Here is a 24,580-nt window from a genome sequence, read left to right on the forward strand (position 1 = left end):
CCACAAAGCCTCAAGCAAAGTAAGGGTGTTTGCAAGTGTGTATTCCTGACTTGAACTTACACTTTCATATCTTTATGGCATCTGACTCTTTCACCTGGTGCTATTCACAGTGCTTGTCCAGTTTTCATTTCCCCTTTTTTATTCTCATTCTGGGACTCTGGGATGGGTGGAGCGGTTTTTGTACTATTATGCAAGCATGCCTCCACCTTGCCTGCAACATCTGCTGGTGTTGCAAACGTTTCAGATCAGTGCTTGCACAAGCGTGGGAGCCTGCCTGTGGGGAGCACAGTTAATAAAAGTATTTCTGTTCTTTCATATCCCATTTTATTGCTCAGTTTATACAAAGTTTTCACCTCTCCGTCTGACGTCATTCAGTGTTAGTTGTGCTGCAAAGTAAGGCAGCCGCAAGAATTCAACACCGCATGTAGGAAACATAAGCACAGACAGAGGTCCCATTCTTACACAAAGTGGGCAGGGTACAGTGACGTTGTGACCAAAACACACACACACTCACAGGAGGAGGAGGGGGAGGAGGAAGGGAAAAGCGGGTAAAGAGGCAAACAGGAACAGAAAGTGAAGATTTGTCAAGATGTCTGGGTGAGGGGGAGCAGAACAAAGCAGAAACCGGGTGTCAAAACAGACAGAACAGAAGTCTGAGAGGTTGGCTGGGTCAGACAGGAGGGGGGACTGACCTGCTACTACACATGTGCCTGTGAGGTAAGGTGCTGCTTTCAAAGAGATCTAAAGTGCCTTTAAATACTCTGAAACCGTTCTAAGTGTTTCTTTTTAAGCTTGCGAGGCTTTGTACTATGTTATTCAAGGGTAAAATGGATTCTCCTGTTTAGACTGTGTTTAAAAATGAAAATATGTTGTTATGACTGCGGCCACACTTCACAGGATGTTTGACAAGTTGCAACAAAGCTGATTCCTGTGTTCAAAAATATCAGTGACGACCAAAGTAGAACAGCTGCACTCCATGATCCCAGATCGTTCATATTTTCTGCCACAAAAAACATGAAACTGCTTGTTGGTGGTTGACTGAAGTCAAACTGAACACAACCAACCCTTGCGCATTCATTGGCCCGTGGCTGATAAAGAGCTGCTCTGGACCGTGTGCTTGGGGCAAGTCATTAAAGATTCCTGCCTTGCCTTCTGTCATAACTTTGTCTTTTAGGTCAAACATGTTCCGTAAAAAGCAACAGGGGCCAACTGAGTGCAATCAAAACATTCTTCTCAGCCCTTTCCTGTCTTTGTGTGCCCCAGGAATGGACTGTTCCTGTGTGTGAATGGCTCAAGGAGAGCACGGTGTCATGAGAAAGTGAAGAGACCACTGAGAGTTGTAGAATGGCATCTCAGTGAGATCATCCAGTGAAGGAGTTTATTCAAAGAATGGAGTCCCGTTTCAAACATCCTAAAAGTATTTTGTAAATTTTTCCCTGCCTTCACGCCATAAAGTAGGTTGCTCTGTGCTATTGTTACATCAACTAGCCTCACTTAAGATCTGCGTCATCAACCAGCCTCACTCGCACAGTAAGCCTGTTGAGAAACGCTCCCATATTCTCACCAATAAAGCAACTTAAGATCCAAACATCAATTCTCCAAAAGCCTTATTTTTCTTAACCAGTGATCTTATTGTTCCAGATCAGTCATTCAGTCTCTTTAAATGCCATTTTATGACTTTTTGACAGATTTTTGTTGAACAGTTAATGTGAATCAAATGTCACTTCCTCAGTAACTTGTCATATCAGCTCCATCCATCCATCCATCCATCCATCCATCTTCTGCCGCTTATCCGGGGTCGGGTCGCGGGGGCAGCAGCCTAAGCAGGGAAGCCCAGACTTCCCTCTCCCCAGCCACATTTGCCAACTCTGCGGGGGGGATCCCGAGGCGTTCCCAGGCCAGCCGAGAGATGTAATCCCTCCAGTGTGTCCTGGGTCTTCCCCGGGGTCTCCTCCCCGAGGGACGTGCCTGGAACACCTCACCAGGGAGGCGTCCAGGAGGCATCCTGACCAGATGCCCGAGCCACCTCAACTGGTTCCTCTCGATGCGAAGGAGCAGCGGCTCTACTCTGAGCTCCTCACCCTATCTCTAAGGGAGAGCCTGCGGAGGAAACTCATTTCAGCCACCTGTATACGAGATCTCGTTCTTTCGATGCTGCAGAGGCGTGTCAGTCATGACAGCCCCATAGCATCCAGAGCCTTAAGGAACTCATCCACCCCCGGGGCCTTGCCGCCAAGGAGCTTTTTGACCACCTCAGCGACTTCAGCCCCAGAGATAGGAGAGTCCACCCCTGAGTCCACCAGCTCTGCTCCCTCATGGGAAGACGTGTTGGTAGGATTGAGGAGGTCTTCGAAGTATTCCCTCCACCGACCCACAACGTCCCGAGTTGAGGTCAGCAGCACCCCATCTCCACTGTACACAGTATTGATGGAGCACTGCTTCCCCCCCCCTGATCCGCCGGATGGTGGACCAGAATCTCCTCGAAGCCGTCCGGAAGTCTTTCTCCATGGCCTCGCCGAACTCCTCCCATGCCCGAGTTTTTGCCTCGGCAACGGCCGAAGCCGCATGCCGCTTAGCCCGTCGGTACCCATCAGCTGCCTCCAGAGTCCCACAGGCCAAGAAGGCCCGATATCATATCAGCTGTGTTTTCATAATGTGAGGAGGATCACAGTCACAAATTTCAGTGAAACTTCACAAAGTCACAAAGTTTGTGACCACAATCACAAACTCGTGCTGCAGCTCAGCAACAGCAAGCAGTAATCAAGACTGATGAAGTGGTGACACCAAAGTGTACACAGCCCACTGTAAGAAAACAAAGTTATGGTTAGGTTTAGGTTTAGGTTTCAGCGGTGTTATAAAGGTAAAGAGTTGGTGACATTTTCTGTGTAAGTATATTTATTCTGAAGAAGTAAAAAGTGTTTAGAACATAAGAATAGATCTCCTGGTTCCTGCTTTTTTTTCAGTTTTCTATTGAGACAGCAACTAAATCTGAGTGGTTGAGAGATGATAGACCAGAAAGAAAGAAAAAGAAGCTCTGATACAAAAATCAGATTAATAAACTTTGGCAGGTTTGTCCTTCAGATGGGTTCTTAGCGTAACTGGATCATTTGAACATTTAGTATACTATCATATAAGACATTTAAAATGTCAAAAATGATGACTAGTGCTACTGGTGCTACTATATTTTTAAGATGTCTGTCATTTTAAAAGCTTTTTATGTCATGTAAAATATTAGCTGTTCAGTTTCTTCCCAGTAAATGGGAAAGAAAGTACAATATTTCTCTGAGATGAGAGGAAGTACAAAGAGCTGTCATATCGTACGCTGAGATAATACACAGATATGTCTCAAAAACCCTGCAAAATGCTTGGTTAACTCACTTCAGCCCGTGTGTGTTGGGTGTTTTCATTCTTCTCAGTGGTGGACTGACTGACACAAAATCCCCAGGATTCATGTATAAGTCACTAAGTCTGTTTTCCATTCAATTTTATTGGAGCAGGACATCATTTTCACTTCAGTCAGGTGTGCTCTTTATTGTTTGTTTTTCTGTTTTCTTTACATAAATCAGGTTCCAGGTGGAAATTCTAACCGTGCATAAAAACAGAAAAAAAAATGTGTGAGTCATTTTAATTTAAATGGAAGGAAAAACAAACAAACAGAATATTGGTAAATAAATATGTATATGAAAAAAGCAATAGTTTGTCTCAAGTTTGCTTTGTATACTATGATGAGACTCCTCTTTTGTTATTCTCATCTTGAAGACAGACTTCAAGTGCGTTGCTTCCTGTAGAGCAAATGAGCGAGAGGGAAGTTAGCAGGCTCTCTGCGGGTAAACTAATTTCACACATGAGACACATTGCACGATGACAGCCATGCCAAATCTGTTTGCTCTCCGCTTGCAGGTGCATCTATCCTTCTCTCTCTATAAGAAGCAAGCAAACGTGAGATGAAAATCTCTTTTTTTTTTCTTCCTGCAGCTTGAATACAAAGAATATCTGAAGCTGAAAGCTGCAAAGCCTCTAAAAGGCCACTTGAGTCAAGTAGTGTTTGAAATTATTTGAAAAGCACTGTTTAAACAAAAATGTTGCCTTCAGGCTTCAGATTTAATAAAACAGTTTGTACTTTAGCTGTAAATAGGAACATTTTTCTCTCTTTTCATTTTTTTTTTATTCACACTAATGAATGTCTTGTATTCCACTGGTGGGAAAGCTCCTCAAGATGAGGGTTTAATCTGAGGCCAAAGAGACGTTTTTGATGTTTTTCAGGCCAGATTTCATCTATCTCCTACAATATGAACCATAAGGTTGTATTCAGATGAATCTCCCTCAGCAGGCGTCATCTTCGTCTACCTTTCTCACACTGTGTCATACTTTCCGTCCCTGCAGGACTCTTACAAAGATTAGTTGCCTCTGTCTCCGTCTTGCCTTTCCTCTCCCATCCTTTCTTCCTCTCTTTCCTTCTCTTTTGTGCTGGTGTCTTCCTCAGCAGGACTCTTACAAGGGTCTGTCCTGAATCCCAAATGTCTCCTCTGCAATATTAATGAGGAGAAAGCTGGAAAAAATCCTAAACTGACATTGCCAGGAGGAGGAAGAGCAGGGCATGTTAAAGACAGAGCAATGGGTGGATGGGTGCTTGGAAGGCAAAAAGCTGGAAGACAACTTGCCAAACAGAAACCAAATTTCTATGTTGATTTTTGCTTATTTTGTTTGTCTTACAGAAACACCCAATCAACAACTTGATTAAAAAAAACCAAACAGGAAGCCAGAGGGGTAGGAAGACAAGGTCAGGCTTGAGAAAGCAAGTCATCAAGTGTTGACCCGGATGAACAAACTCGGATCAAGTCAAGACCTTCTGATCAGATCATTGCAACTTGGTGGTTTCCGAGAAAACACTTCCACAAGCGAGTGAGTTTCTGGTGTTTTAGTTAAAAAGGGACCCTTTAAAGCAGCCATCCGTGAAGGTAGCCTCCAGTGTCTCCATTTCATATAAACAACATGAGCCTGAGCACATACATCAAAAAGAGCAGTGCCTCAGGGCAGTCATGTCAGCGTGGATTGTCATGAATGTATGGAGCATGCAAAAGTTCACTGTCAAGTCACCAAAAAGTCTGATGGATTTATTAGTGTATCATTAAACACTGAGAGTTAAATGTGATACATATCTTTATAGTTGAGCAAGATTACATAAAAGTCCTCCCTGTCTTCCCCCAACAGCTTTTTTCCCCCAGTCTTTAAGTCCTACCTTGCTAAATTATTTATTAATCTCAACTGAAAGTGTCGCAGTTCTTCAAGCTTGAGCCATGGATGATAAAATAGAGAGCCTTCGGGATTTTTTCAACCAGCTTTGGAGCTTCACCACAGAAAAACACAACCAAGGAGTCTACAACACAGTCTGCCTGGTTGTCCTGCTAATACTTCCCCTGCTGGTCTTCTTCACCGCTGTGGTGGTGTGCTGCCACTGCTGCTGCTGTCGCCATGCCAACAGCAGCTGTTGCTGCTGCTGTGGAGACGCCACGGCAACCTCAAGGTCAGAAACAAAGAAGAAAAAGAATTCAGCCAACAATGAGGACTTGTGGATTTCTGTAAAGACTGGACCAATGACCCCAGACAGGGTTGGTCTCACCATGGTGTAAGTTCATCATGTTCAATGAGATTGCTGATCCTGCACCAGTTCATCCAGTTCATGTTGCTATGCTGATGGGGAGTCAAAAGGGTGTGGAACTGTCTTGGAAACAAAAGAGACTGAAGACAATTGTTTGGAAGAAGAGGAAAGACTTCACAATGTAGAGGTCGCACATATGATGAAACATATGTGTGCATAAACTCTTGTCACTTTGTATTCATATGATGCCGTGTGTTGGTGGTTTTATGACAATGTTTACAACTTTTTATGGGCTTTTTTTAGTGTGTGCTACATAGAGGAAAATTAATGACTACCAACACACACACACACACACACACACATATATATATATATATATATATATATATATATATATATATATATATATATATATATATATATATATATATAAATCTGTGTGTGTATGTGTGTATGTGTGTGTGTGTATAAAGCTGCAAGTGTTGGCACGCGTCCATGTGTGAAAGAGAGAGACAGAAACAGAGTTATTGAGAGTACTTCGAGCTCCCATGTGAAATTCATTCTGTCTGGATTTAGAAGAGGAAACCATTTAAACCCTGCCCAGTGTTCACATAGCTGTATGACTGACTACTTTTTATATTCCGGCTGGAGTGCAGATTGTGATTGTCTCTTGTTTTGTAAAGCAAAATGCACTGACATTTTAAAAGTTGAAATGACAATTAAAAAAAAAAAACAACAACTCATCCTTAAACCTGTTCCATATTTTTCCATATTTTGATATGATGTATTACTGGTCACATGGAGAGACAGTTCACCTCCTTCAGGATCTTGCTAAGTTGCTCCATTTAGATCAGCGGAACATAAAATATTCAGAATATTGTTTTCTATTTTTTAAGTTCAATTTAAAACACTTCCATGTTTTAAATAAAACCTGTTTATGCCGTTTATTGTCTTTTTTAGTTGAACCCACTGCACCTTAAGAAAAATAAATACAAATAAACAATTATGTCACAAATTAAGTCTGATAAAGTCATGTGGCGCACAAAACAGCTCAAATTAAAGTAATGAAATCCACTTCAAAGAGCAAATATGACAATATGACAATCACACACACAAGATCAAATGAGAAACCTTTGAGCGCTGTGCACTGTATGATCAAAGCATTTAATGTTCAGCCTCTTTTGCATATTTATTATATCCCATATGTAACAAAAAGAAATGAAAACACAGAAAGACCCAAGTTAATTAGGAACAGGAGGTTTCTGTGTTTATTCTTTCCTTCTTTTTAGATTTAACATTGATGCAGTGAGGATCTGAGCATGTAGTCTTTAAACTTTTCATGTTCTATCATTACATAATCATTGAGGTCAACACAGCATGAATTAACTTGTGTGGTAGAGTTTTGGACCTACAATCACATATGATTTATTTCACAAAATGATTGGATATGAAGCTATCTGTCTTGTAAGGGTGGTGAACGAATCCTTATCATCTATGATTACATAATATATGATAAAATGTAATATATTATCATGATACATAGCTGTATATGTATTTGTATGTCTAAAATGCCCATGTCATAACTTTGAATTTAGGGTCCATGTTTGCTCTTGTTTCCAGTCCAGGTAAATCCATTAGAATCAAACTGAATGTTCTGGAAATATTAAAAAATCAATTCATTTATTGTATATACAACCAAGAACAAAGAATTACTGTCTTAAGAAAGGATTCATAATTTGACAAATACTTAGGTCTGATTTAGCTCCTTTTGCACATTATTCAACAACATACGACCTGGTCAGAGCTGCTCCTTTATTCATCTTGGTCGCTCCATTGTCTCTTTGACCATTTTACATGCTCTCATAAATATGTTTGTATGTACAATATATTTTAAGAAATTCTGTTAAGAAGGAAAAAAAAGTTCAAATTAAGTTTAATTGAAAGTTTAACATTAAGTAAAATAGATCTTTTGATATTATTAGGATTTCTTTTGGCTTTTTTTTTTTGTGACTGAAGGCTCGCTCTCTTTTTTTCTCTTTCTTTCTCCTTTTAAAAGTGTGACATTTAATGGTTTAATCAAGCAGAAGCTGTGGTTTCATCATCTCCATGCATTAGTTCACTCTGGTGTTAAGTTGATCAAGACCTGCTGGGAAAACAGGACCCAGTCACTTCACATATATTCTCAGAGAAAACAGGATCTTGTAAACTGAAGGCCACGGAAGCAACGCATGGCGGCTAATATGTTCAACTGCAAGACTGAAAAATTTGCCCAGATAACATCAGCATGTGGAAGAGTCTGTTAAACGTGTCAGTTTTGTTTATGTCTTATGACATCCTGACTGCAGCAGGCTTGTTTTAGACAGCATACCCGTGATTATATCAGACAAGTTGTTTCTTTATTATTTCGCAGACACAAGACTGATATCTCTTCTTCTCACTGGTCTAATTTTTCCCTTAAACTACACTTGTAAATGTGGGATAAATGCAACTTAAAGGCTGAAATGCAAAAGCAGGAAGTCACAAGAGTTTACATGAGAAAAGATCAAAAAATGATTAGATTTCAATAACAGCTGGATGAAAATAACATTTGCCACAGTGGTGTCTTCAACAATCTGGAGGAGCTTACTTTGCTTTCGTTATTTTCCCAGTCATTTAATCAGCATTATAGAGCAAATGTGCAAAAAATGTGGTTTTCTGTCTCTGATAAGCCTCATTCAGTATTCACACATAAATACTGAGAATTTTCTTCTATAATTCATCTCATCTAATTTGCCTCCCAGCTACATTAAGTCACCAGATGACCATTAAGTAGCTGCTGCTAATTATCAGTTTTCACATCCGTCATATAAAGTACAAAAGGTGCCTTTCTCACAACCCTGCGCTATAAATATTTATTAAGCTTAATTATCTGGGATCATTTTCTTTTGTCTTAACAAGGCTTTTTGTCCTCTAATTCCCTTCATTCTAACATATTTTATTGACTCTATAAAAACATCTGCAGGAGTGAACGTGGCAGCACAAAATATAAAATTATTATGTTCAGTTTGTTTCTCCTTATGTCAAGTTTCTGTGACCAGAGGGATGGAGGTGGGAGAATATGTCACATCCTATCCAATTATGGTTGGCACTGTATATTTAGGACATGTTTTCGTTGTTTCCAGAGTTTAAAATAATGCTGAGGTAATTCTTTTTGTTTTAATTATGTGCTTGGCTGGGTTTGTTGGTAGCTCTGCATGCATAATTTACCCTGGCATATAGGTTGATAAAGCACATAGAGAACAATGGAGATGACAGGGAGAGAAATAATATTTTTCAAGCTTTGTGGACTCTTGTGTTTCTATTTGTTGATAATATTCAAGGTTTTGACATGAAATCTTTCTGTGTGGACTCTGATGTTTTCAAACATCTGGGCTGGTTGACAAAATACTTACAACATCCAGGGTCTACTTACCTTATGTGCATGTCAGCGAGAAGAAAGGTCCTGACACTTTTGGCAAGGTGTCAACCCACAGAGCTTCCTGAGATAATATAAACTGTGACTGACTGTGAAGTAAGAGCAAAATTCAAACAAGAAGCAATGCAACTGTTTTGTTGTGATATGTCTATTAATAGTGGGATGCCTGTTTCTGTACATGAGTCTTTAGTCTAAGATCTCTCTCTTTTAACGAACATACACATTTGGTCCAATAAACGAGTGTAAAAGGACAAAAAAGGTGTAGCAGGTTTTCAAGGGACAGATAATTAAATAAAAGTGAGGCTAATGAGGCAATTTCATCTCAAAGAATCTCTGCCTTCATCACTTACAACACAAATTCCACTAAAGCTGGGATTTTGTGTTAAGCTCAAATAGAAACAGAATACGGTGAATTGCAAATCCATTTTAACCTATAGTCCACTAAAAACCTACAGACAAGATATCTGATGTTCAAACTAATAAACTTTGTCTTTTTGCTAACTTTTTGCAGGCAGACCAGTCTAGTACCCTCTCGGTTTTACAATGCAGATGGCCGTTTCCCTGTTTGGCCCGGAGGACATAATGTTTATGATTTGTAAAAAACAATTTAAAACGTGGATTCATCAGACCACAACATACTTTTCCATTTTATGTCAGTCCATCTCAAATGAGCTCGGGCCCAGAGAAGGCAGCACCATTTCAGGATGTAGTTGACAAATGGCTTTCGCCTTGCATGGCAGAGTTTTATAGATGTAGTGACGAACTGTGACTGACTATAACTTAACTGGCAATGGTTTTCCACATCCTTTACATAGTGATGATGGCTTTTGATGCAGTGCCACCTGCATCAAAACTCACAGGGAATAGTTATCGGCCTTGCCACTTACATGCAGAGAGTTTTCCAGATTTTCTGAATCTTGTGATGATACTATGGACAGTGGATGATAAAATCTCTAAAGTTTATCAGTTTGGAGATTAATTATATTGTCATCGTCGTGGATTATAATTGAATAGCAGCTTTAAAGAATTTGCAAATCATATTCTTTTTTATTTTTATTTTATACAATGTTTCACCTCTATTGGAAATGGGCTTATAATCAACATCACATTTTGGGGCATAGATGAGAAAATTTTAGTGTAATTTGAACAAATTTATGGATCCTTCCTGGAACTATAGTGAAATGTTTGCTGTTCAAACATAACTACAATCTTTGTTAAGATGCTCTAGAGGGTTTATTACTTTGTGTTACTTTTTACTTCATTCATACATTTATCCATCCATTTGTTCATTCATTCATTCATTCATTCATTAAATAATTCATTCATTCATTCATATTTTTCTATATGGCATTGTCCAATTCAGGGTCGTAGGGAAACTGGAGCCTATTCCAGCAATCATCAGGCGAGAGGCAGGGTCCACCCCAGAGGGTCACCAGTCCATTTACTCTTGAACAAATCAAAAGGAACCTCACACACTAGCAACTGGATAACAACATGAAGGCCTTTGTTTAATGCGTGCAGCGTCTGACCTATCAAAGCAATGCAAGATAAAATCATAACTGCATGCGAGGAAAAAAAAAAAAAAAAGAAAAGAAAGCAAGAGGTGAGACATGAGTCAAAATGCCCAGACTTTATTGGTTAGAGAAAGCTCAGAAAAAAGACTGGATGCAGGACAGATGCAAAGTTTGTTGGAATGCACACATGCAGTGTACATCTGTCAAAACAGAATAATCATCTAACTATATCAATTACTGTGTCCTAATTTGTATTTGGCTGCTGCTTCACACTAGGCCCCATAGAGAAACATTCTTTAAATTCCACACTATCCATTTTCAGAATATATCAGGGTCACCTCAAGTCTGAATGGATGCTTCTCTCAGAGGCAGGTTTTGATATTTGACTGCTATTTGGGCTATTTGGTCACTGTGATTGTGGTCACAAAGGGAATTGTTGCTCCATTCCTTATTAGTTATCTCATGCTAGCAATCAGATGGACTTCTGGTAGCTATTTTGGCTAGACCTAGTTCCTCTGAAGCAAACAAAGCAAAAAAATTGCATGGTAGTTTTTCTTTTCTATCTTAAGGCCATTCCAACCTATACAGCAATCAATAATTAACAGAAGCAAATATATCAAAAACCATTCCAATACCGAACGAGTGCTGTGAAAGACGAGGACAAGAGAGCTGTACAGTCATGTATGGAGGGCAATGATTGCATTAAACCACAAGTACTTGAATTTGCACTGAAAAACTTACGGTCATTATAGCTGCATTATCAAAAAAAACTTCTACACTCAGAGTGTGTCTAACATATAGGAGTGGAAACAGATGGTAACTGTGTAGGAGGTGGGTTGTTGCAACCACACTAATGTCTGTTCAACAGACAAAACATTCAGACCGTACTGATGGAAATTATTGCGATATTAAATGCTTTGTGTGATTTTTCATGGAATTTGAATCTGACGTAGAAAGGCAGGTGTAAAATGTTACTAGCAAACAGGAGGAAATGTGTTTCACAGTTTGATGAGATTGAATCACGCTTTGGTGAACACATCAATACACAAATCCACTGAGGGGCTTAAACCCAGATCGATGTTATGCATGTTGAGGGACCTCAAGTATTGTCTATTATGGTTGTAAAGTTTAGTCAAATATTCTCTTATGGTGCAAGAAGCAGGAGCACTGGAGCATTGAAGCTAAAGAAAAACGACAAAATGTGACTGCTGAGAAAGAAATGAGACTCTTTGAAGATGTCTTCTCTCTCTTTTTTTTTTTTTATAATTTCCAGCTTGGTCTGAGCCTGACTGATTGAGCCTGTGGTTTCATTACAAAGATATATGTTAAAAAAAAAAAAAAAGGTGTCAAGCTTGAGTAATACCGGATGCTGGAGGTGATGTGTGTATCAGCAAGCTCAAACTATGCTTCATGGATGCCTGACAGAGAGAAAGAAACAGAGGAAGAAGAGGCAGAGCAAAACTATTCTCACCACTGTTTATCCTGCCACTAAGCAAAGCACTCTCCTCTCAAAGCAAGGGCAGGAACCAATCTCCTTAAAGTAATCTGCAATCACTGTGGCTGAAACAGCCTCCTGCATCAATGAGCTTTTCTGAGACATTTCATTTCTAAGTTGAAATATAATGCTATGCAAGGAACATTTGCTGCCACATTTTAGGCAGCAGCTTCCTCAAACTTTGTTTGATGACGAATTAGATAGTCAACAGTATTATCTTTGCAACCTTCCATTTAGTTTTCAAGGTAGAAATGACTTTTTCTTTGTTGTTTGAATAGATAATATGTGATATATGAATATTTTTGTCTTAAGATTTAAATAGGGTGTGTTTTACAACCTTCCCATACACTTTCAAAGTGCCGTGGTAAAATGGTTCCTGCTCAAACAGTCAGTGGACTTGAACTGTCAACAGATTGTGAGATGGAGAACTGGGAAGCTAATGGGAAGCTTAACCAGACAGTAAACAGTCTCCAGTTACTGGAAGTTACTCAACCCTGTATGATGAAATGGTTGCATTGGTGCAACACAGTAGTTCTAATCTGATGAAATCAGCTGGACTGTTAAAGATGATGGGTTCATCTACGTTAAAATTAAGTTAATAAAGTAATCTGTTTTGAATGATAAAAAGAGTTTTATCAAGTTAATATATAATTATATAAATACAACTCGCAGTGGTGGGGGGGAAAAAGAGAATATTACCATGTAATATCACACTGTCTTCAAACAACTTCGTTAAAATCGGTGAAGCAAAAGTAATTCTACTACTTCCTTGTTCTTTTTTTTTTTTTTTTTTTTTTTTTTGCAGCTCATATCACTCCAAGTGCATGTGGATCTATCAAGATGAGGATAACGAAGATATTATCATGTTACAGTTCTTTATTTCTTCTGTGAACGGTGACACTGACATGAGTGAACAACTACAATGTCAGTCTGACAATGCAATTCATAAAAGGAAGATTATTATATAAACTTTAAATTCCCTTGTATGTGTATTTATCTCTGACCTTTAGACCTCTGATTTCAGGTTGACTAGAATTAAACCTTATGTCCAAAAGAATCTTCAATAGTTTTTTTTTTGTTTTTTGTTTTAATGCAAAATACATGACAGACAGCAAATCATTTCTGGCAAATTAGCCAAGAGGCTGATTGATGTGCTCCATCCTTGTCACATAAACCAAGTTTGTAATAAAAAAATATATATATATATATAATTTAATTAAGTAAAGTTAAAGTCAAAGCTGTGTTAATGACTTCTGTCAGCTTTTCAGATTGAAAGGAGTCTGGTCTCTGAGCTCCAGAGGATGGCCCAAACAAACCCTGTTCGTATTGACATCTAATATGCCGACGTCACATTGATTGATGTGCGCTGCCCTCATTGTATGAATGTAAAGCAGGAGAAGTTTGGCTATTCCAGACAGCTGTCAGTTGTTATTCTTCAGCTTCTCCTGCATGAATTGATGTGATGTGACGCAGTTGGAAAAACAGTGGCAGCATAATGTGACAAAATCAATAATCTATAGAAACAGGGCCCTGCCTAGACCTGATCCATTAATTAAACACACAAGCCATTGTAACTGCTTTTTTTTTTTTTAATCTCCTCACATTTATGCTCTAAAGACAATATTGTTATACATTCACTTTCTTCCTATGATGGGAATTAAACAAATATAATACAAGTAAACTGCAGGACTGCCTTAAGTCTAAAAGGCTGGAGTCACTGGAGGAAAAGTTCTTCCTGATTTAGCTATACTCCAAGTTTCTACCACAGTTGGTGAACAGGATTTTCTAAAATTACAATTACATATTAATAACTGAAAGATTAAACTCATTCATGTTCATCATCATTTCCAAACAGCTCAAAGGCCTTTTCCGATTTATCCACTTTCCTACAATCACACTAAACCTTGGAATTTCTGATCTGAGTACAACAGACAATAAGTTACAAATGAATTTGAGCTTTTTTCTGTTTTACCAGAATTTGTACAGAAGTTGAAGCATAGAGGCAAGAAAACCAATAGGCAGTATGGTCAGACATTTGTATCTACATATATACAGAAACAACTAAATCTAGTGTGATCACAGGTTAATGGGGCTGATTGCATCTGTTGTCTTGTGGCTGGTTCTCCTATTGCTTGTGGGTGTTTGTTGTTCGGCTTTTCTCCCTGGCCATCAACGACCTTCTCTTCCTGCTGGACATGGCTCCCAAAGGTCGGATCTTCATCTCCGTGAAGTCGAGAGATGTGAGATGGCCCTTCCATGGCTCCCAGTTCACTCCCTGACAGCAGAAGAGCAGATTAATAAAGAAGCAGTAAAGACATGAAAGGAAAAGAATCGTGGTGAAGGGAAGAGGTGGTACGCAGAGAGATAGTCACAGTAAAGGCAAGTAGCAATAAGACAGGTAGACTGACAAACAGTAAGAAATACCTGCTTCTGGCTTATTTCGTATTAGTACAAACTTGTTCTGACTGTTATTGCGTTTTGGTGGTAAACATTGTTGGAAACATCAGAAAGAGCAATAATATGGAAGAAATCTGGACAAAAGAAGAGAAATCCCCTGGAGTTTCATGCAGTATCACTCGGCCGAAGACAAAATAACTGTTGTTGTTTTCCCTATCCGCCTGGTGGAAAACACTTGGTTTATAGCTGTGTTGACAAATACGTTTTCTTATCACTGATGACGGATTCTGGCCATTTCTCCATCACACACACCAACAATCTAAAAGAAAACAACATGAAGTGAGCTTGAGGGGTGGTGTTAGGGGGTGGTGTTGGGGGGGAGTTGTTGCCCACCAGGGAGCAGCATTTTTACTTACTTTTATTTTGTTGTTGTTCTTTGTTTGTTTGTTTTTTTCTGTAAAATTATGAGACCCATTATAATGCTGCTATTTTTTTCCCAGTCACTATGGTTAATTACATGAGATGTATTTGGCTTTATCTGTCGTAAAATACAACAGCACAGGCAGGTTTTGCTGCTCTATTTTCCTCTGCGATTGGAAAGACACACACATAAAACAATGATCAAATGACCAAACATCTTTGGCATGGTTACCAAAGACTGCTGGATTAAAATATACTCTGAACATTTCACTTTCATTTTTATTTTAGCTAAAGGAACACATGAAAACTCCAAGAAAGGTCAGTACTGTGTTGCATTGACTTGTCATATCTCCAAGTATGGCAATGTTACAGATAATACCAATTTGATTCCTGCTTCATATTAAAGACTTAATGGTTTTGTCTGCACTGCTGGGTCACTTTATGCACTTGTGGGTTTCCACCCATCATAATTGTTTCATTGCGTTCACATTCCGTCTTGTTAAGTTCCTGTATATTTATAGCCCTACTTTCCCCTTTTCACCTGCCAATTTTTCCTGCCTGGGCTTCTGCCTTGTTTACTTGTCACAGTTATCCTGTTTTCAAACACTTCTTATCTTAGTTTGGAATATATTGTAAGTTTTATAAAAACAATCAACTAGTTAGTATTAAACCTCCTCTACTATAATTTTATTTTTTAATGCCAAATTTATTTATTTTGGAAGACCTAAATTATAAAGAAACGTATTAACAGCCTTTTTTTATTCTTAAATTGAAATAAATAGTTTGGTTACTTTAAATCAAATGGATTAAGCAGCAGGCTGAGATATGGGAAGGATCAGATAGCAGGGCAGATCCTACCCAGCAACGTACCTGGTTATGTTGTTTCTTTTTCAATATTAAAACAAATAAACTATGTTTATATTAAGATTTAAATATCAGGACAAAAAATCATTTTAAAACATTTGACTCTAAACAGGATCAGATAGTGTGTTAGATTTTAAAGTTTATGACACTTTCACACTACAGAAATGTATCATGGATTAGATTTGCAAAATTTCTTCTGAACTAACAACAATGTCTTTTTGACAGTCATGACCAAAGCAGGTGTGTTTGGTCATAATGTACAAAAAATGACATTTTCTCACACTTCAGCAACTGTGAAGCATGGGGTGTTATTTTTGAATTGTTCTGCGATTACAGGACCTGGGAACTTTGCAATCACTGACTCAATTATCAACTCTTCATATACCAAAATACTCATGTAGAATGACCAAAAGCTTAAAACGAGGTAACGCAAGAAGACAGTGGACCTCACTCACCAATATATTCTTACAAATCTTCCTAAATTTGTTCTTAAGTTGTATTTCAGAAGTTTATAATGAAAACCCTGTGTCAGATGTCATTGTGTGTTTCCTCCTAGATTGGTGAATACCATTATCTTGCAAGTTGAAAAGACAGACTAACTGGCCCGACTTGCATAGATAAACACCAAAAAAACAAAACAAACAAAGAAAAAAGCCCATAAAAGGTGAAGAGTCTTGGGCCCTGAGCTAACAGACATACAGACGAGGAAAAATAACAAACATTACAATAGATGAATGACAACAAAATATAACAATGAATATGTTTCATGAAGTCTGATTTTCCTCATTTTTAAAGTGTTTAATTAATTAAAAATAATGACATAGTCAACTTAAAAATAATATGAAAACAGCTTTATGTACTAAGGGGTCATTAAAAGCTTGGACAGAAGCCTTCACTGTGGTCCTATCAGAACGTCAAGACTAGTATCTTTGTGGTGTCATGTCTAAAGGGGAGAGTGGTACACTGTCAAACAAATTTTCATTGCATTGCCTGCTGTACCTTCTACAGTGTGAAAAGCAAATTTCCACATGCTTGGACATAATCTTAAGCTGCCTTTTGCCGATGGAGTGAGAGGTAGGCTACATCTTGTCAGTCCTCCAGGTGAGTCGGAAAGGTGTTATTAACCAGGGGGCGAGCAATCAATCTTGATTTGTTAATAAAGCTAATCATTAGAATAAAATGTAGTACTAATTTTTAATAGTCAAAGATCACATTCAGCAGGTGGATTTGGGAGGCACAAGGGACTTGTGACATGGAGTGATATTATTGTTGTTGAGGGAACGGATCTGGTGTGTGCATCAATGTTTAGCACCAATTCTGTTAAAATATATCTTTCTTTACTGCAGCTTGTTCTTCACTGAATGAAATGGAGAAATGTTTATTTAGTTCTCTTTTAGGGGAAACTATAACATTTAGACAGAATCTACAACATCTTGTCATTTATCCTAAGTAACCAAATGCTGCATAAAGTCTGACACAAAACTTTACCGTTGTTTAATTTTTGTTCATATATATATATATATATATATATATATATATATATATATATATATATATATATATATATATATATATATATATATATATATATATATATATATATATATATACGTGTGTGTGTGTGTGTGTATTCTGCCTGGGAGAAGGTACATTTATCCAAGTAATTAAGAATTTTTCACTCACCATACTGTGCCTGCTATCACCCCATTTGCCGTTAAGGTTGGCCAGGTGACAGTTCTTGTACCACCAGGCACCACGGTGGGTCAAGGCACAGTTACCGAGGGCAATGTCATTATCTGAATCAACAGTCGTCCAGGGTCGGCCTTGATGGTAAGTCATTGCATCACCTGGGGACCATTAACAAGTAAAACTTCACCTTAAAAACTCTAAATAACAGCTTCAAAATTCCTCCTTCCTATGCACATTTCATGTTTTTTTAGCCACTCTTTTGTCTTGCGTGTGTTTACTGATGAGAAATTTAATAAAGCACTAAACAGAGGCTGAGTTATATCTGCAGTATGTGTTGTGTCAGCACATCATGGCATATGTGAATTGTACACATTGTCCCACTTGCTGTGTGAGTCTACATCAGTCTGGCTTTAAAACCTACTTAAACTCTCCCTGTTTCAGATACAACCTTTCTGCTAATTTCAACAACTTATTTGAAGTTTGTACACCAAATATGTCACAGAATTCCAAAATGAATTTTCTTAATAGCTGGAGTACATTACAGAAATGTTTTCTTTCCTCAACTCATTCTGTCCCCAGTTTTAGCTGTAAATGGTGTGTAACTGTAAAAGAAAACTGGGAGTGAGACCCACCTGCTGTTCCTCTGTATTTGCCAATAGTGAGTTTGAACTTCTGCTTGACAGGTGCAATCTTAAAGTTGTCATAGACCGCATAAGCCCTCTCAGAGCCAAGGCCCAAGTCAAACCTAAGCTCATACTGAGTGGGAGTGTTGGTCAGCTCGTATATCTTGTCCAAACCTGAGGAGTAAGGCAAACACACAGTCAGAGTAGGAAGGGGAGAAATGATGCTCAGGTATGGCTTCAACAACATCTGTAAGTTTTCTGGCTGCAGCGACACTCCACAAAACTCTGAATCACCTTTATGGCCTAAAGCAAAATCAGGTTCCATAAAAACAGTGTTATGTGTCGAGGCATGAAAGCATGCAATTCACTACCAAATAACATTAAATTAATCACTTATCTAAAAAACTTATATAAATATTATTAAAATACGATTTGCCTAAAGGACAGGTATCTATGTAAATCATAATTGTAAGGGTTTGGTGATAAAAGATAAATAAAAACAAATGTATGTGTAATAGAGTAAACTAATTGATAATGTGGACAGAGGTGTACTAGAAGATTTGTATTATAGATAATCAAATATATAGGTTGATTTCAATTATGAGTAAGCACATTTTGTGCATGAATATGGTGTGTATTATAGTAAAATGTTTATATGATAGAATACGATGTTTTATGGTAAAGTACTGGATATAACAGGAATGGACATGACATGCATCCTTTTAGTATGTAAAAATGGATGAAAAGAGATGGATTTGAGTAAATTGCTTGTATGATTGAACAGAAGTGCTGTGTAACTTTTACAAGTTTTTGTTTTTGATGTTACAATTGTGCTGGACCCCAGGAAGAATAGCTGTAGCTTGCTACAGCTAATGGGGATCCTAACTAAACTAAACTAAACTAAACTAAACTAAACTAAACTAAACTAAACTAAACTAAACTAAACTAAACTAAACTAAACTCACCAATAAAGAACTCATCTGTCATATTGCCGAAACCTGCCATGTACTGCCTCCAACGTTTCATGAAGTCCAGCTTGCCAGAGTTGCGGCGCTGAAGCATCTGAAAGCAAAATGTACAAAGTTTATTGTTAGTGGTTATAAAATAAAAAAAAAAAAGCTCAGTTTGTTTGGGAGGATGGTTGTTATATCTACATTACTAATTCAGGGATAACAGTTACTTTATTAGTTACCTCTTTGGTTTAGAATGGCATTTCTGGAATAAATAAAGTTAGTTTTATTTGAAAAATATGTTCAAATGTGAAGACTGAAAGGCCAGTATGTGTTATTATAATGATACGGTTATGCCAAGCATCAGACAACCATCACCAGTTTACATTTTACACAAATGGAAACTCCCTCCATGGAAGTAGATTGTGTATTCTGTATTTAGAATTAGTGTAATGTGTTTATTAAAAGTTATATCAAAACAGTATTTAAATATTCCATGTCTTAGCCTGTGTAGTAGATCAATAATTCATACCAGCCAGCCACCTCCATCAGTGTCCATATCGCAGTAAACTTCAATGGGTTTGGAGCGGTCATTATTAATGTAGACTGTGTAGATGCCACTCTTCTTATTCCTGTTCTTCAAGATTTGAACACAGTCCATGGGGAAGGGGTACATCACACCAACTAGAGAAGGAGAAGTAATAATGGGACATGATATAGAGTAGGATTATGTAAAAACAAAAAGACAGACTGTAGATGAGCACAGTCACCATACAGACCTGTTTTGAAGATGGTTTCTGTCACTTTGCTCCTCTTGTTGCCTCTGTAGGCAATGATAGTAACAAAGTAGCTCTTCCCCATCCCCAGACCGGATGCAGCAAACCTGCTCTCCCTGGCTCCAAGCTGCTTTTCAACAGTCTGACCACAAAACAAAACAGCTGGAAATTATGTTGCTCAAATTCATTATACTATGATAATAATATTAATGATGATAATAATACTGGATGTTAAATGGTGAAGTATTGAGTTTTTATTAAACCAATGTATACAACTGTGTCATAATCAAATAAATTCAAATTCAAATAAATCGATTTTCAACTAAATCCAATAAATGCACTTGTCACCACATTTATTTGTCACACCACAAGAGGTCAGTGTTCTACAGTGCTTTAGTTCATATTGCACCATTTCCAGGTTGTGTGTGTGTGTGTGTGTGTGTGGGGGGGGGGGGGGGGGGGGGGGGGGGGGGGGATAGCCTTCATAGGAATTGACAAGAGGATGCTTTTCACAGTCTTTCTTTATATGATCCATTCATATCAGTGCTTTGTAGTGGAGGGGGGGGGGGGGGGATGTGCACCAAACTACATGACTCAGTACCTCCATGATGCCATCTTCATCTCTGTAGGTGAGAATGTAACCCTCAATGTCCGCCAGAGGAGGAATCCAAGTCAAGGAAGCAGAATCCACTGTCACATCGACAGCCTTCAGGTCCCTTGGGGAATCAATGTCTGTGGGTATGAATGCAAATCAGAGCGCATTATAGCGAAGAGGCAGAAAATTATTTATGTACACATCTTACAATGTCTCGTTTAAAAAAGTATACTATTGCTTTTACTTATCTGTTTCATCTAACTGTTTTAGTCTTGTAGGATTTTACTTTCTGATATCTTTCCATTTCCTTTCAGTTCTTTCTTTTGCTAACGTAACTTTGAAGCCTTTTTCTATTTGATCTGTACTAGCCTGGGACTATTCAGACACAGTTTGCAGATAACATCTTTTTCTTACTGAAATGTTTGGTTTCAAATAAATGCTAAAATAATCTAACTGGCATGAAGATGCAAACTAGAACAATGGGAGCTTTAAGCATCTATAGTTCAGTGTTCTGAAGAAGGTGTCCATCTAAGCTGTGAAATCATGTGAAACAATCGTGCATTTTCCTTCTTTTTCCAGAATTATCTGTGGTTTACTTTGATTTTAAGTAAAAAATTAAAGTAAAGGGAAAACACTGTGAAAATTGTAAAATGCAAGTTTGATTACATTGTTGGAATATAATGTGACCTAATCATTTGCAAAACAGAGTATTGCTGGTTTAAGATATTTCTAACTGAAATATTATTAGCATTGTTTTAACTAGGTCAGATAAAGTCATAAATTTAATATTGCTTGCTTTATGTATCCCAAATGATTTTACCGCATTTATCGGTTCTTGAAGTCAGCACTACGTTGATGCAGTTTCTAATGAGTTATGATGAGAAAAGTTGATATTATAAAATTAAATCATTTGCTGCCTAATTGAAAAAGATCCAGCATTAACTTTAAAGACCCGAGGGATTTTACACATCATCTGGTTTACACAAAGATACCTCTGTTACAGCCCACTCACATGTGCTGCAGTTTTGAAAGCTCTCGCTGAGTTATGAGACATAACCAGGGACCTCTTCTTGCCTGTGTGAAGCATTTCCTGGTAGAAGAGGAGCCTTGTTGACTTTTTAGGAATTTTGCAGTTTAATAAATCAAACTTTAATGCTGTGAAAATTGATAGATTTTCCTCTAGTGAGCAGTAATGGTGAGTGGAGTTAAAAGAGATTCTGCCACGACCACTGTAGTGCTGTTGTTGACTAAACTAATTATTCTGAGGAATACATCCTGCAGGTTACTTCATAAGTCTCACACAAACAAATGCAAGCAAAAAGAAATGACCATGATGGACCTCACAAGACGCCTCAAAACACCACACTCACACACACACACACACACACACACATATATATATATATATATGTATATATATATATATATATATATATATATATATATATATATATATATATAATGTATCTTTTGGCTTCTTTGTAAAGTATTTATGTATGTATTATTCTCCAAAAATGAAGGCCACATGTGGTCCATGCTGAACCTCCTGGAAATTACTATCACTTGTCTGAAACTAAGATCTTTTTATTAACAGTGATGGGTGAATAATCAGTTTGAGCCTGTGTATGTAACAACAGCTGTGGTTTTTTAAGAACGCTTTATGAAAGGTTGTTAGAGCTTAAATAGCTACTTATGAGCCTTAAGATGCTTTTTGATCTTGGGTAACTCCAAAAAAAAAAAGAAAAAAAAAAAAACAAGAGTCCATTTCACTGATACAGAGATTACCTTACCAGTTTCCAGTTCCCTGAATATTGTGCAGTAAACCTTCATCTTGACAAGTCGTCTGTTCTATTTAATTTAATATACTTTCATGACCAGTCGCAGTCAGACTGACAATTTGGATAATTTATTCCAGTGTTGAGCCTCCTTTATCCTTTTAATCAAAAGATTTAATGGAGGAGCATCTAGAAGAGGAACAAGAACTTCAATATCACAATTAGAAAATATTCCCTGATGATCGTATTAACCTGTTTCTGCATCTGTTGATATCTTGTTGGTTGCTTTGTTACCCTTCGTGGCCCAAACGTAGACAGTGTAGAGAACTCCAGGCCTCAGGCTTGTCAGCGAGTAAGAGGTCATGCTGGACCCAAGGTTGATTTCCTCACTAGATCCCTCAGAGTGGTTATAGGTTAGGATGTAGCCATCGATTTCAGCCTGGACAGGTTCCCATGACACTCTGAAGCTGGACTCTGTTTCCTCTCGGGCTAAGAGGTTAGCAGGAGCATCCAGTTCTAGAGGAAGATGTTAGTGGAAGTGGTTTAATGCACTACTCATGCAAACTACAAGGTTGCTACAGGTATCAGCTCCATGACTTTTTGCAAATAATAGTTGAGTAGACATAAAGCACATAAATGTCTCTCTGTGTTTTCATTAGATCAGTGGTCACGTCCGTCCATGGTCTACGTTCTTTGAGCCAGAACGGTTTGTAAGAGTATCCAGGCCTGAACTCAGATGTGGTTTCAGCAAGACTTGAGTGAAAGTAGGTTGAGACCATACATGTTGGCAAACTATATCTGATAGCTCAGGAAGTAAGTGATGAATGGAGGGGCGAAGAAACCAACCATCACATTTAAACAGCGAACACTGAAAGTCAGGTCATAACATGGAGATTTAGCTGTTGCATAGCACGCTACAGGATGCATCGATAACTCTAAAATATGCCAACAAGTCTTCAACATTTTCCCTGTTAAGAATTATTTCAGGTTTCAGCTCTTATACAACATTACTCAGATGTGACCTTGGTCCGACAATAAAGATTTCTTGGGGTGGTCGCCGCCCAAGATCTGCTGATAAACATCACAACTAAAAATCTGCAGTAAATCTGAAAAACAAGTCCCCCTGGGCGTTCTGTCATCCTTCATACTATTCAGACTAAGTGGCAGTTGCCTGAAGGATCTAAGCAAACTGTGATTTATTACACAGGCTATATTTGCATGAATGGTTTCCTGCAAATATCCTGTCAGACGGTGCTAATAAGGAGATGACCGTAGGACTGACTTGCTTGAGTTGGTCTTTAGTCCATGTTGCAACTGCAATAACAGACTTTGATGGGTCTCTAAAGTGTCGCTGTATAAAAATGTAAGATGAGGGTCTTGGTGACCTCACTCTGCATGAAAGAAAGAATGGTCGATTCATGTCAGTGAAAACTATAGATGGAAGCAGTCTCAGTGCCAGGACACCATAACTACAACATACTGCAGTGATATGAGTTTTAGGCTGGATGTTTGACAGATATTTGCCCTGGAGCTACTAGCAATTGTGTTATGGACAATTAACAAATATTTTTACAAAAACTAATCAATAATCCCTATTGGAAGTCATTTTTCCATCACTGGCAGGCAGCATTCATTAAGTAAATGTATAACAAACCAAAATCTAAATTTAGAAAAATAATTCAATATTTTATCCATATCAAGCCAGATTAGATATAGGATACCACTGATATATTAAAAGGATACTTTTATTACTAATACTATTGAGATAAATAAAAAGAATTCCAACACTTAGCTAAAATTGGATCCTATTGATAGGCCTATCGGCTGGGACCAACAGATACAGCAGAATATTTAATCATTGCATTCATGAATAGTAACGCCAGTCTACTAATTTCAACCAATAATAAGACGTTATAATTATGATTGACTATCTGAGACCAACGTCAATAACTAAGAACCTAAACAGCAACATGGGATACGTTCAGCAGCACCGTGGATATACATTTCAGCCAGAACAACACAAATGCTCAGCACAGATGTTTTCATCATCATCTGGCCGCTCAAAAAACTTCTAAATCCAGTAAAAGGGGAGCCGTGGAGGAACGCTCAATAACCTTTACAGATACTACTGAATTACTTTTAGAGAAGTCTACTTGAGCTCAACCAAAGTGATCCTGTTTTATTTTGTTCAACTTACTTCCACTCTGTAAAAGATCAAGGAAACATCGGCAGCAGACAAAAACCCAACTGCTCCAACACTGGCAGTAAAAAAGTAACTGTGACTTATTTAACTTTGTAAGGATGAGTCAGACTGAGTTTTATCCAGTTGTAGACAATGCCTCCAGAAACAGAGGGCCAGCAGGAGAGCAGACCTGTGGTTGCTATGGTTAATATCTTGCTAGGTGTCATCACATTGCTGAAATCATGCA

General features: G+C 38.1%; 2 protein-coding genes across 3 annotated transcripts in view; one reads left to right on the top strand and one right to left on the bottom strand.

Moving 5' to 3' along the window:
• The first annotated feature begins 578 nt into the window (after positions 1-578).
• Positions 579-5,925, top strand: kiaa0040 (KIAA0040 ortholog). The gene is made up of 2 exons (XM_079244262.1): positions 579-717; positions 4,716-5,925. Exon 2 carries the CDS (start codon positions 5,298-5,300, stop codon positions 5,628-5,630), a length of 333 nt encoding a protein of 110 aa, XP_079100388.1. The 5' UTR covers positions 579-717; positions 4,716-5,297; the 3' UTR covers positions 5,631-5,925.
• Positions 5,926-13,783: 7,858 nt separating this feature from the next.
• tnn (tenascin N) overlaps positions 13,784-24,580 on the bottom strand; it is a 42,465-nt gene continuing 31,668 nt past the window's right edge. The window contains exons 12-19 of one of the 2 annotated variants that reach the window (XM_079243495.1): positions 22,404-22,667; positions 20,383-20,513; positions 19,785-19,923; positions 19,538-19,689; positions 19,021-19,117; positions 18,065-18,229; positions 17,427-17,590; positions 13,784-14,337 (exon numbers count right to left, since the gene is read on the bottom strand). In XM_079243495.1, the coding sequence (XP_079099621.1) occupies positions 14,188-14,337; positions 17,427-17,590; positions 18,065-18,229; positions 19,021-19,117; positions 19,538-19,689; positions 19,785-19,923; positions 20,383-20,513; positions 22,404-22,667 (1,262 nt within the window). In that variant the 3' untranslated portion in view covers positions 13,784-14,187. The remainder of the gene's footprint in view (positions 14,338-17,426; positions 17,591-18,064; positions 18,230-19,020; positions 19,118-19,537; positions 19,690-19,784; positions 19,924-20,382; positions 20,514-22,403; positions 22,668-24,580) is intronic. The other variant, XM_079243494.1, reaches the window with a different exon arrangement.

The sequence above is a fragment of the Telmatherina bonti genome (assembly GCF_933228915.1).
Source record: "Telmatherina bonti genome assembly, chromosome: 7".
NCBI lineage: Eukaryota > Metazoa > Chordata > Actinopteri > Atheriniformes > Telmatherinidae > Telmatherina > Telmatherina bonti.

What these genes read in the sequence shown, in the direction of transcription:
- kiaa0040 (XM_079244262.1), top strand. Translation starts at nt 5,298, where the DNA reads ATGGATGATAAAATAGAGAGCCTTCGGGATTTTTTCAACCAGCTTTGG.